Source organism: Dermacentor variabilis, chromosome 5 (genome assembly GCF_050947875.1).
Source record: "Dermacentor variabilis isolate Ectoservices chromosome 5, ASM5094787v1, whole genome shotgun sequence".
NCBI classification, from domain to species: domain Eukaryota; kingdom Metazoa; phylum Arthropoda; class Arachnida; order Ixodida; family Ixodidae; genus Dermacentor; species Dermacentor variabilis.
The window spans coordinates 75,354,714-75,366,377 of record NC_134572.1 but is presented as its reverse complement, the minus strand read 5'-3'; the positions used below and the strand labels follow the sequence as shown (position 1 = coordinate 75,366,377).

General features: G+C 43.6%; 1 protein-coding gene across 1 annotated transcript; it reads right to left on the bottom strand.

Annotated features, from left to right (window-relative positions):
• Window positions 1-770: 770 nt before the first annotated feature.
• Window positions 771-4,512, bottom strand: LOC142581892 (disintegrin and metalloproteinase domain-containing protein 10-like). The gene is made up of 3 exons (XM_075691336.1): window positions 4,415-4,512; window positions 2,877-3,033; window positions 771-1,039 (listed from the first exon to the last, which is right to left on the bottom strand). Exons 1-3 carry the CDS (start codon window positions 4,500-4,502, stop codon window positions 868-870), a joined length of 417 nt encoding a protein of 138 aa, XP_075547451.1. The 5' UTR covers window positions 4,503-4,512; the 3' UTR covers window positions 771-867.
• Window positions 4,513-11,664: the final 7,152 nt, after the last annotated feature.

Sequence of the window (11,664 nt, the reverse complement as noted above, 5' to 3'; positions counted from 1 at the left end):
CAGCGTGATACCAAACACTAACGCCGACTGGAGGGCCGCGTCGCCCCTCAGCTGAATCGGTCATTGCGAAAGCCGCTTACGATTCTTTGCGATATAAGCAGTTGCTTTAGAAACGATCCTCAAGTCCAATCACCTGGAACATTGACGCCTGCCAACTGCTTCAAAATTGTAGCTGAAGAATTGCCGAAAAGCGTAAAGCTTCATTGAGAAGTACCGATCACTTGCCACGTGTGTGTGCCGAGGTCTCTGCGCACGTGTTTCTGTTAACGAATGCGCGCTTTTTAGGGACTTGAATAACGTGAATGTTTGTACTCCGGTGGATGTGCGTCTCGACGCGATCAAACTTATCGCTCTGTCCTTACTTGTGCAGGAGTAACTAACTTAGGCTCGCGTTTGTAGCTAATTTTTCTTTTAAAATGACGAAACCTTTGACACTTTTTCTTCAATTGTGTAACATTCCTTTAGAAGTATGACATGCAGTGACCGCCCCTACTGTGCGTAACCAGTTCGGTGTGTGCATGTTCTGCTTCCTTCTTTGAAAGCTCTCATGTTATCCTTTCCTTCCTCTTGCCTCCCCTTCTTCCTATCTTCAATGTGTATGTTCCTCTGTCTCCTCCTCGTTTCTGAAGAGCAAGCAGGCGTTGTACGTCTTCTGGTGGCCGTTGCCAGCCTGCTCCTCGCTTTCCCTTTCCTGGCAGGAAAGGGAAATAACCCCGCAACCGCACCAAAATGTTACGTGGAAAAAACTAGGCAGAAACAATTTACACTGTATATTTACAAGGATCACAAACACTGAATTAGATGGAAGCCAGTCCCCGTAAAACACAAGGCACGTGGTTGTCTTCATCCAAAGGCCGCTCTTCGCTGTCATGTAGCAATATGGTTCCAGAAAAGAAATAATAACAATATTGTGAACTTGCCCAGGACGTGGCCCGAGTACATGTGATCGAGGCTGGCGTTGACTGGTCCACGGCTGGTCACCAGGAGAAAGTCGTCGGAGAAGGAGGATCGATCTCGCTTCAAGTGAAGCCGGAACAGCCTGGGAATATAGATAGCGCCAAGAAACGAATAAATGATGTTTCCTCAATATTTCCACTCGCTACTTGCATGACCTGCACCCGTTTTGCCGCAAACATAACACCGCAAAGGGGCAAGCTGTGAAGCGATCCCTTCAGAACCGATCACTTGGGAGGCTGCCCCCCCTCCTCCTCTCCACTCCACCCCCCCCCCAAAATATATAAGTAACTATGCCGTGGAGGGTTCCTACGTTTTGACATTACAATGATATCTGACATGTATTATGCAGCGTTGAAAGATATTCTTATTTCGATACAACAGGTAACACTTCAGAGCCGGCATTTCCGGCTCTCTTAGCAGGACAACACACAAAGAAGTGTGCTAGACCAAATGTTGTATTTAATTTGCTGTAATTGCAATTGTATAAGTATGAGGGTATCTCTTTTGCTATGAACGTAAGCTAGTTAACTTCTGCTTATGGGCGAGAAGAAAGAGGTGTAGCTTTGGAATGTAGAAGGCAGATCTGTGACTTCAGATAGAAATTCCCGCCTCGCTTTTTGAAACTTTCGATGAAGCAAATAATACAAAGATATGAACTGAAATTGCACTGCGGCACAGGGGCGTATTCGGCTTCACCGTTTTAAGTGTTCCATTGGATTTACACGCGCGCGATTTTTTGTCGAAGCAGCCGAGTAGCTCTGTCACACCGATAGTAAGCGTCTGCGTTAGAAGCACCTCCTCGCTCACCAGAACCTAGGGAAATCCCTACCTCTCACAAAAACCATTATCAGCATGTAACCACAATAATTGACGAGCATAACCATCTGCTTTGTCCATACTAGTCGAAAATACGCTGCCGGCGTATAAAGCCAGTGCCATAGGGAAGTAACGTTCGGCATTGCGAACAACCTAAATGAAACGTAAATGCAATTTGTTATAGGATCCCGGCAGAAACGGGAGTAGCAGCTCATGCGGCGACAGGAAATTAGTTCATGTCGAGAGAGAGCAAATGTGTGTGACTCTAAATGAATGTAGCGAGGACAAACGCGTATTTACTCCCCCGCTGTAATGATTATCGCAAATTGAAAGTGGCTCCGGTGGATTTGATTCTGAGCGTCCTCGAGAGAAAACATTATTTCCTGCTCGAATTTCGCGAGACTCTCTCATTTTCTTTTGAACCTAACATCCACTGACATAAAAGAGAATAAAGGAGTTGACAAACATCATACAAATGTCATCGACGATGACTGCCAATGTAAGCGAACAGACTAACGCTTCTAGAAATCTATTCCCTTTATTGAAGGAATGATGCCCTTTACGCCGTGTTTTTATTGCGCACTTTCACTGAGAACACAGCCCTTAAACCATCACATGTGTAGCGGTAGTACAAGCAGAGAGTAAGCGCGCCTCAAAGAACTGTATAAGTTTGCGTTCCCCGAAGGCACGGTACACGGGGATGTTTTGCATTCTTGCGCCTTGCACTGGGTGCACGTTAAAAAATTACAAAGGAGTGAAAATTGATCCAAAGTCCCCCACTACTGCGTCCCTCATAATAAGACCGCCGTATCGGCGCGTAAGAGCGCATAATTTTTTTTTCGTTAGCGAAAGCGCAGCGCTACTCGGCTGCGGTCATGTGCCCGCAATAGGTGGCCTTTTGCATCGGCACTGCTGTACCGGCCTGAAAGCCCAACCTCCGACCTCGAAAACGGGCGACGGAGACAAGAAAAAGCTATGCGTTAAAAAAAAAAAGAAAGGACAACGGGGATGGCAAGGGGGTGGCTAATTAGATTCGAGTAAGTTCGGTAGTTATAGGACAAGCGAGCTTGAAACTACGATGCACCACTCCTCCTACTGCATACCTGTTGAGCGCCTTGAAAGTCACCTGGAGGTTGCCAAAGTCCCCAGGGATCCCGACGGAGCGCTTCCAGCGGCCTCCTGCTGGTCTCCCTCGGTGGGTACTTACAGGCTCGTACGACAGCGGCTCGTAGTGTCGCACGTAGCGGTTGAGAACTCGCGCTGCGTTGGTGTCAGATTAGTGGACAGTGTAAAGGAGACAGGCTTAAGGCACGCGCTAAACGACCCTTTTGATAGCTGGTGTTCACTGCAAGGGCATATTGCTACAGTGCAAAACAAATTTGAAAAGGAAGTGTGTTGAGTAGAGCGAGATAAGGAATGCAGGAGGCACGGGGAATACCCTTCTGTAGGAGGAGGATGCCCCGTATATAAAAACCCGTTTCCTTACTCACTCGGACCGCAGGAATTTCAAGTTGAAGTGAAGGAAAACGTGGCCGATGACGGCGGAGGTTCATTCATTCATTCACATGAGTGCGAAATTTGCAGGTATTTGATGAGCCTCATTGGAACAGGACAGCCGGAATTGCCATGGGGAGTCTTGAGGTTTGGTCTAGGCATTTTTCCCCGTAGTTAGCCTATCTCGTTTTATAGCAATGGTTGTATAGACGCTTAGACGACGTGACGTAAGAAACTTTGGCTGAAATCACGCCGCAGGAGAGGTTACACATGAGGTATACTGCATGCCACAGTTTTGAGAACGGGAAGCTTAGCAGTTGTTGTGAAAGGTACACAAATATTAAAGATCAGGCGTTCGGCTCATCCTGAGGACTGCCAGTTAAGGATGCCAGTCCTCGTAGTTCCTAACCTTTCATTGTAATTGTATTAAATATTGCCATTGCCATTTTTAAAATCGAAGGTGACCGTGCGCACGTTTTGAAGGACTGCACCAATTTATTTTAAGTGGGTTAGGTCTTCTAGACCCGGGGTTCCCAAACTTTCAGGCCTTGTGGAAACCCGCCAGCCTTCCCAGAGTGTCGCGAAACTTCTCTTCCCCATTCTGATGGTGATATGGAGGCTTTATTTGTTAAATTCAAACTCTAACGTAAATATCCATCAAAGGAGGATGGGATCGGATTAGTTCTGATCACTCGCGGAACCCTAAAATGCTCTTCGTGGAACCCCTGGTTCCGCTGACCTAGATTATTTCGAAGCCCATGAGATAGATACGGAGGCAAAAGACTCGCGAACAAATTGGGAAATGCTCGTACGAAAGAGAAAGCTCGCCGATGCGTACCAATATTATTCAGGTTTAGTAGGAATACGATTAGTAACGAGTACACAAGTTTGTCGATAAACCATTTCGATTTTTTTTTGACAACGTGCAACGAGAGCGTTTCTAATTTGTTCGTATCGAGCCACTCTTTTACCCGGACTGTCCTGCACATATTCAAACGTACGGCCATTTAACGTATTCATTAAGCAAGGAGCTTTGTGGAGTCGTTAGAGTCCAACTGGGCATCAACTGACATCATCGCGCTCGCCACCAGCACTACCTAGTGAAATTAGCACCCATGGGAAACACAACAGCCTTCAGAACACTTACCCGAACAGATATTCTCTGAAATGCAGACCATAACCATCATTATAAAGTAGAAAATCTTCGGGTGTAGCATCGAATGGCGACTGGGCATCGCGTTCTTCTACTTCTTCTTCGTCGGTCCAGAAAAAAATTGCACGTGCACATTTATGGCGCGCGAGCGAGAGAGAGAGATAAACGTTGATTTGTGAACTAGCGATAGAGAGTTGGAGATCTCTCTTCCCCCTCAGGTGGGCGGCTTGCTCATTTCAGGAATCCGTGGGCTCTTGCTGCCACCCTGGCACAGTCCACCAACTTTCGCTGGTCATTCAGCCCTGGGCAATGATGATGATGATGAACTTCTGCCAGGGCTCGCACCCACTAAGGGGGATAGGCCAAGAATCGGGCGGCAGGAGGAAACAAAAGGTCATTCTTATTTGAAAACGATAAACGCAAAGTAAAAGAAACACAAGAAAAGAGACGTTGCAATAACCAGATTAGTCCGCGAGCAGGCAGTCAGACTAACTGAAAGGTGAATGTTAAAAGAGGCTACAAATAAGAAGAAATTAATGTTAATGAAGAATTTAGAGAAAGAAATGTGGGTGAAATGAATGCACATTTGACATCTAGAATGAAGATACAATAATTAGCAGGGCAATCATTTTGTTTCATTTAAATAATCAAATGCTGCGGAACAAACGTTTCTGTGACTGGCCTAGCGTCGAGGCCCCAAATGCTAACAATATTGGTATACTTAACCCTAATCCAATTTTGCAGAGTGGAACTTCGAGTAATATCTTTCTATGGTGTGAATATCGTCTGCACGATAAAAAGCAGTGGTCTATTGATTCAATTTCCTTACAACTGTGGCATAGAGGGGACATCGTCAGACCAGCTCTAACTAAATAAAAATTCAATTGCAGAATGCGACAGCGTAGTCTGGTGTATGTAACTTCCAGTCGCCTAGGGCACCACTGTTTATTCCAGCGAAAACCGAGACGCTGAAAGTCTGGAAATCGGTATCAGCGATAATTTACTTAAATCATTTTGCAAACATAATTTTCTGCATCTCCATGCGGTGATGTAAGCTGTATCCGGTAAAACAGGGATCAAAGGACCACTGAAAGATGTTCTGTATAATAAATCTGCCATTTCTTTTAAGTATAAAGCGCATGGCCAGGAACCCAGAGCAAATTATTTTTTTTGTAAATTTGTACGGACGGCATTTTGAAACATACTTAACTGTATTTGTTGCCGTGGAAAGTGACACACATACCGATAGAGAATCTGTAACTACGACAGCTAAGGATTAATTAGCGGGAAGCTTGCGAAGCGCTAGAACAATAGCCCATAATTCTGCTATGAAAGTAGGCGTGTAATCTGGAAGGCGTATAGAAAAGGACCAACAGAGGGAAGAAGAGAAAATGCCTACGTCAACCTTGTTTTCAGACAGTGAAGCATCAATGGCTATTATATTGCTTGTTTCCAGGTGAGAAAGGTAATCTAGTAATTGGTCATTGAAATATTGGTATCGCATTAGTTTAGAATTTGAGGGGAAAATAACGTCAAATTCTACCTGAAGGCTATTCTTGGATTTACTTTTTGGTTCAATGCGTTGAATCTGCACATTCAATGGTTTTTAGCTGTGCCTGAACAAATACAATCCGAGATGTGCGTAGTCGTGACCAATGATTATTAAAGAAATTAACTTGCTTCAAGAGAGAAAGCATACACTGATTTCCTCTGAGGAGAATCGCAAATTTTTAGGTATGTTTGGACTGTGAGGATCCAGACTCTAATTTTTAAACATGTTATGCGCGCTTCCATATACAGAACGGTGTTTGAAACAAATTTACGGAGTCCAAGGCACAATCGCAAAGCTTCCTTATCTAATAAAACCGAAGGCTGCATTTTATAAGCTGGGCTGCCGGAAAACAAGACACACCCAAGTTCCATGATGGGTCGGACATACATGTTATATATCATAATTATAGTACGTCTTCACAACCCATATCATCGGTTACTGATCTTACGCAACCATCCCACGACACGAGTTGCCTTAGACGCGACTTTTTCAATCTGGCTTATCCAGTTTAGTGCCCCATCATACGTGATTCCCAGGCATTTAATAGAATCCACCAGGGGAATGAACTCTTGACGACACATGAAGGAAATGCGAACGGGAACAGCTAAAGGAAAGAGAAGAAGTGTACTTTTAGTGACTTTCAGAGACACATGTATCTTCTAAATGAAAGTCTCAAGAGTACATAATTTGGAACGATTGATAAAGTGAATGCAGATCATCATTATAAGAAAATAAAGCGATGTCATCGGCATAAACGTATACTTGAATGTCCTGGAGCAAAAGGATGGAGCTAAAAAATATGATAAATAAAACAGGAGACAACTCTGACCCTTGATGTACCTCGCGTTTCTGCTTATACCTAAACGATGAACATCCTCTTTTAAGACAGTAGAATTCACTTTCCCTTAAAAGCTCTGAAACTCATGCCGTGATGTATTTCGGAAACCTGTCATTCTCTAGTTGCTTTGTCAGTATGCCATGCTCCACAGAATCATAAGCTTTATTAGACCTACGGTCAGTAATGCCGAATATTCTTTTCGGCGACGAGCAAGTTGTATGCGACTCTCTAAGTCTACGTGCGCACACTATATCGAGCACCCAGATCTAAAGCCAATTTGGCTGGGGCTAAGTATTAGGTTTTCATAAATGTAGGTGGTCAATCGCTCATTGAAATCTCTTTCTATTAGTTTAACCAAATCGGATGTGAGACAAATTAGTCTAATATTATCTAAATTATATCCACATCGCTATTTTTTTAAGTATGTGAATTATCTTAGCAGTGTGCCGTTTTGAAGGTAACCAGGCATTCGCGATTTACCATAGTCAAAATTTGTGGCGGGGATAATTCATGCAGAATTTTTATCATGGCTGTGGTAAGTCCGTTTGGACCTAGCGCCGAAGAAAGCAGAGAGTGAACAACATCCGTCAGTTCTTATAATGTGACTTCCTTTAACTCTTCTAGCGGCAATGGTTTCAATGGCTACGGTATGGTATGGTAGGGTAAATCTTTATTGTTTACGCTGGAACCATTGAAGTGAATTTGTTGTCTAGTCCCTTTCCAATGTTTCCAATCATTCGGACATTCACGCGGCTTCTTACAGGCGAAAAGACAAAAGCGTTATTTTTGGTGCAGTCGGAATCTTCTTTCGAGAGCGTAAAAATCTATAGAGGACATTTTTGTTCTTTGATTTAGACATATAAGTGAAATTATTCCCATTATACTCATATTTGGCTTTAACTATCGTACGCTTGAAATATGCAGCAATAAATTGGTAATCACTCCAATTACTTGGACTTTGATTACAAATAATCATAACATTGATTACACATAATCTATAAGCAAGTCATTGGTTTCCTTGATGAACATTGCGTATTGACAAGCGCCCAACACGGATTCTGGCAGGGCTTTTCCACAAACACTCAGTTAGTCGAAACAATTAGCGATTTTGCCAACACAATAAATAATAGAAAACAAACCGACGCTGCATTCCTTTATTTCAGTAAAGCATTCGACAAAGTAGCCCACAGCAAATTACTTTACAAATTAAGTTTTATACTTAGAAACGATAAGCTATTAAAATAGATGCAAGTGTACCTAACCAACCGTTTCCAATTCGTTAGGATAAACCAGACTTCCTCCAACACATTACCTGTTGCTTCTGGCGTTCCCCAGGGATCCGTGCTGGGAACTCTTTTATTCTTGCTTTATATAAATGACATCGGCAATAATCTATCTGTCAAAATTAAACTTTACGCGGATTACTGTATACTATATGACGAAACTGACTCACCCAAAGATCAAATCAGGCTAAATAGTGACTTTGGCAAAATAGTTGCATGGTGCCATCAATGGCAAATCGTTATTAACTATGAAAAAACCGTCTTCACGAGAATAACACTAAGGAAAAAGCCCCTTCTCTTCCACTATTTTGCGCAGAACACTTATATCTCCGAAGTATCTCACTATAAATATATCGGTATACACATATCTCGCATTCTGAGCAAGTAGGCCAGACTCGACCCACCGCGGCGCTTACTTGCCTCGAAGTGCTCGCGTTTCCGTCAATCCGACGAGCGAATGCTTGACAAGTGCACTTTCCCTGACTTTGTCGGTTCCATATGAGCTAAAAGCCTTCAAGGGGAGCGAAGATAAAAAAAATCTATTTCGAACAAGTTTTCTCTCGTAGCAAAAAAAAAAAAAAAAATGACAACAGTTTTTGTTCATGCGTTTGCCAGCCCTGTATATGTGAAATGTCACAATATTGAAGCAGTCACGCAGTCATCACGTCGCAGAGCACTTACAGTTGCTATAACTAGGAGGTTCTGATGTGTTTGAGTGCGCAAATAAACTATGCTGACACCGTCTGGCGGGAATACTACGAATATGGAACGGCATTAGCAACAAACGATGCGCGCCTGCATCAACGCTTGCTTTATCCCGGTGAGTGAGACCATGCTGTGTCTAGTTCCATGATCGTTGCGAGGAGCGCGTGCACAGCTAAAATTTAGCGCGCTGTGTCGAATTAGGCCAGAAGCTGGACACATGTGCCTGAATATGAAAAGTCAACTTGTGTGCGCGAACTGTCAGCATGTGTCATCGAAAAATGTTTCCTCTGCTAGCTAATCTGTTTGTTATGACGCTGCTGTAGGCTCGCCAAGTTGTAAGACCGAGTGCCCATACGAGCACGCGTGAATCCGGAAAATGCATTCTTGAAAGTCGACGGAAGAGTTGGCTACCAAGGACTTCCGGAATTTCAAAAAAATTTTTCTTATTTAGGCTAGGTTGCGTTAACCTTTTATACTGTATTGACTAGTCTTTTTGAACATGTTACAGGTGAGCCAAAATAAAACATTAAATAAAAATTATTGAAAAGTCCTTGCTAATGCCAGCACGTTACACCAGATCGCAGAATGATGACATAGAAAAAAGTGACCTGACTGGGTCTGTTTATTACTCAAATGATTTTTTTTTATTATAGATGAACCCATATGGATCAGCGCCTGACCACCGATCCCTGAGCTTGAAACAGAAACTTTGCTTTTGAATGTGATTGGACATCTATCTGACCATTTAACGTGAATCTTTGAAATTTTAAGACATACATACCTTCGTGCTTCCAAATTTTCAGCTGAACGCTGAATGGAGCTGAATGAACGCTTTCGTCGTGACCGCCGACCACCACCTCTACCATCCCCTCCTGAACAACGCCATCAACAACAACAACAAGCGAACGTCAAATGACATGGTTTCTGCTCACGTTCACGTTTCGATGACAACGTGTCGCGACCCGCCAGTACCAACAATTGCCGCCGTTTGCGCATCACCCTCCCACGGGGTGGTCCCTGGGGCACCCATAAACGAACTTCCTGCGTACAGTTTTCCCAGGCAGCTCATCCCCCTCTCCCTTCAATCTGCGCGTGCCGTGCGGATGTGCTCTCAGTGGACGCCACTGACACTTTCAATGGCCCAGTATCTGACGTTCTGCGCGGTGCTCTAGCGCAGATTGTATGCGGCAAATGAAGAAGCGATAATTGCGACACCACTGCACATGACTCAGATGCGGTGACCACTGAGCTACGGCCGCGTTCGTCATCGCTGGTGTGTGGCCGGCTACGTTCGAGGCATGCGAGTCTGCTGTTCATCTCTCATCACAGCTAACTCGCCACTGGAGACCGTTGCACTTGAGAAACTGCTGAAAAAAAAAGCGTTCCAGCGAGCCTCAGCTTTGCGGAAGGACGAAAGTTCAAGAAGAAGACGTTATTCAACGTAGGAGCTCACTGCGTCTCAAGGGAAACTCAAGACCGCAGACAAGGAGTGAAATCTAGTGGTGGCTTGTGTTCATCTTCAGTTGATGCCAAAGGAACCGTCGTGTTCCACTGGTAGCGCTTGTTCATAGTAACATATGCTAGACCTATTTCAAGATAACGCGATGTGCCTCTGTGGACGAAATGCGATTGTCACAAACGTGTGCATTATGTGGATACTGATGTCTTTCTGACAAAGAAGGCGGTGAAAGCAAGGTACTGAGGAAGATCGAACTTCTTTATATCTTAAAGCAAACGTTCCAGATAAGTCGCCAGTGCACATGGACACCAAGGACAACTTACGGCTTGCATAAATTGTGCACCACTCGTCAGCTACCGTAATTGACGTAAGTATCAATTTTAGCATTGTCAACTAATGTTACACGTTATGCAGCTTTCGTAACAATTTTGTTATTATTGATAAAACACGCTATAGAGTACGCAAAAAGGTACTATATTTGGTAGGTTATAATTAAACGCTTAATACGTATAAATGAGGTGTGGCAAGTAGACAATGCTGTATTCGGATGTATGATGTTTAGTGCGGTGTGAAATAAATGCAAGGTCAACTGCGACAGTGAAAAAAAAAGATTAGTTTTGTAAAGTTCGCTAAGCCACTACTCAGTTACAGGCATCACGTCATGTGTCTACTTTTTGAACCTGGAAGCGTACGTCGTTTAATTTGGTTTGGCATAATTCTTTTATAGGGATAACTCATATCAAATGATAAGTCGCTCCAACTAGCATAATTTCGCGAAAGGGCACATGCGTTAACCTCGGCGGAGACAACTCATCGGCAAGCAGTGCTGCTTACTAATGGGCGGTAGCTCATAGTAGCTTGCCGGCCTGTTGAGAGTACAAGTAGAACAAAGGTGTCTCACTCACGCGTCCATCAAAGCGAAGACGGCGCCTTGAGTGTGCAGTGAAACTAAGCGAGAGCGACCTTCTACGTCAATTATACCGAAACATGGGTTCGTTCGAGCACATGCATGCGTATTACAGCGGTATGTAATTAGCATGAATTCTAAGAATGTCAACTTATCTATAGCAGCAGATAATTGAAAAGTGACTTCATGTTCATTCAGTTTTTTGCACGCCGAAGTGTCTCTCCTGTCCACATGTAATGCGTCTTTGCTGTTTTAGCATAAGAGTGCACGAATTTGTTAGAATTTCTAGTTTTGATTCGTGAATGCAAGACAAGTCCTTCTTTATAGCTATTGAACTATGCACGTTTACAGCGTTTGTTAAGCTTCTTGTTCGCTGAGGGAGAATTGTGCTGTGTACTGGGCTTCGTATTTCACCTACTAATCATTGAAGCGTGCACATTTATAATTGAAGCTTCGATTCTTCGCATCTAAAGCATTTGCATGATTTGCTTTACAAGAAA

What these genes read in the sequence shown, in the direction of transcription:
- LOC142581892 (XM_075691336.1), bottom strand. Translation starts at nt 4,502, where the DNA reads ATGCCCAGTCGCCATTCGATGCTACACCCGAAGATTTTCTACTTTATA. An exon ending in TTCAGAGAATATCTGTTCGG is followed by an intron (nt 3,034 to 4,414) that starts GTAAGTGTTCTG and finishes ACACCAACGCAG; the next exon opens with CGCGAGTTCTCAACCGCTAC. An exon ending in ACTTTCAAGGCGCTCAACAG is followed by an intron (nt 1,040 to 2,876) that starts GTATGCAGTAGG and finishes CTATATTCCCAG; the next exon opens with GCTGTTCCGGCTTCACTTGA.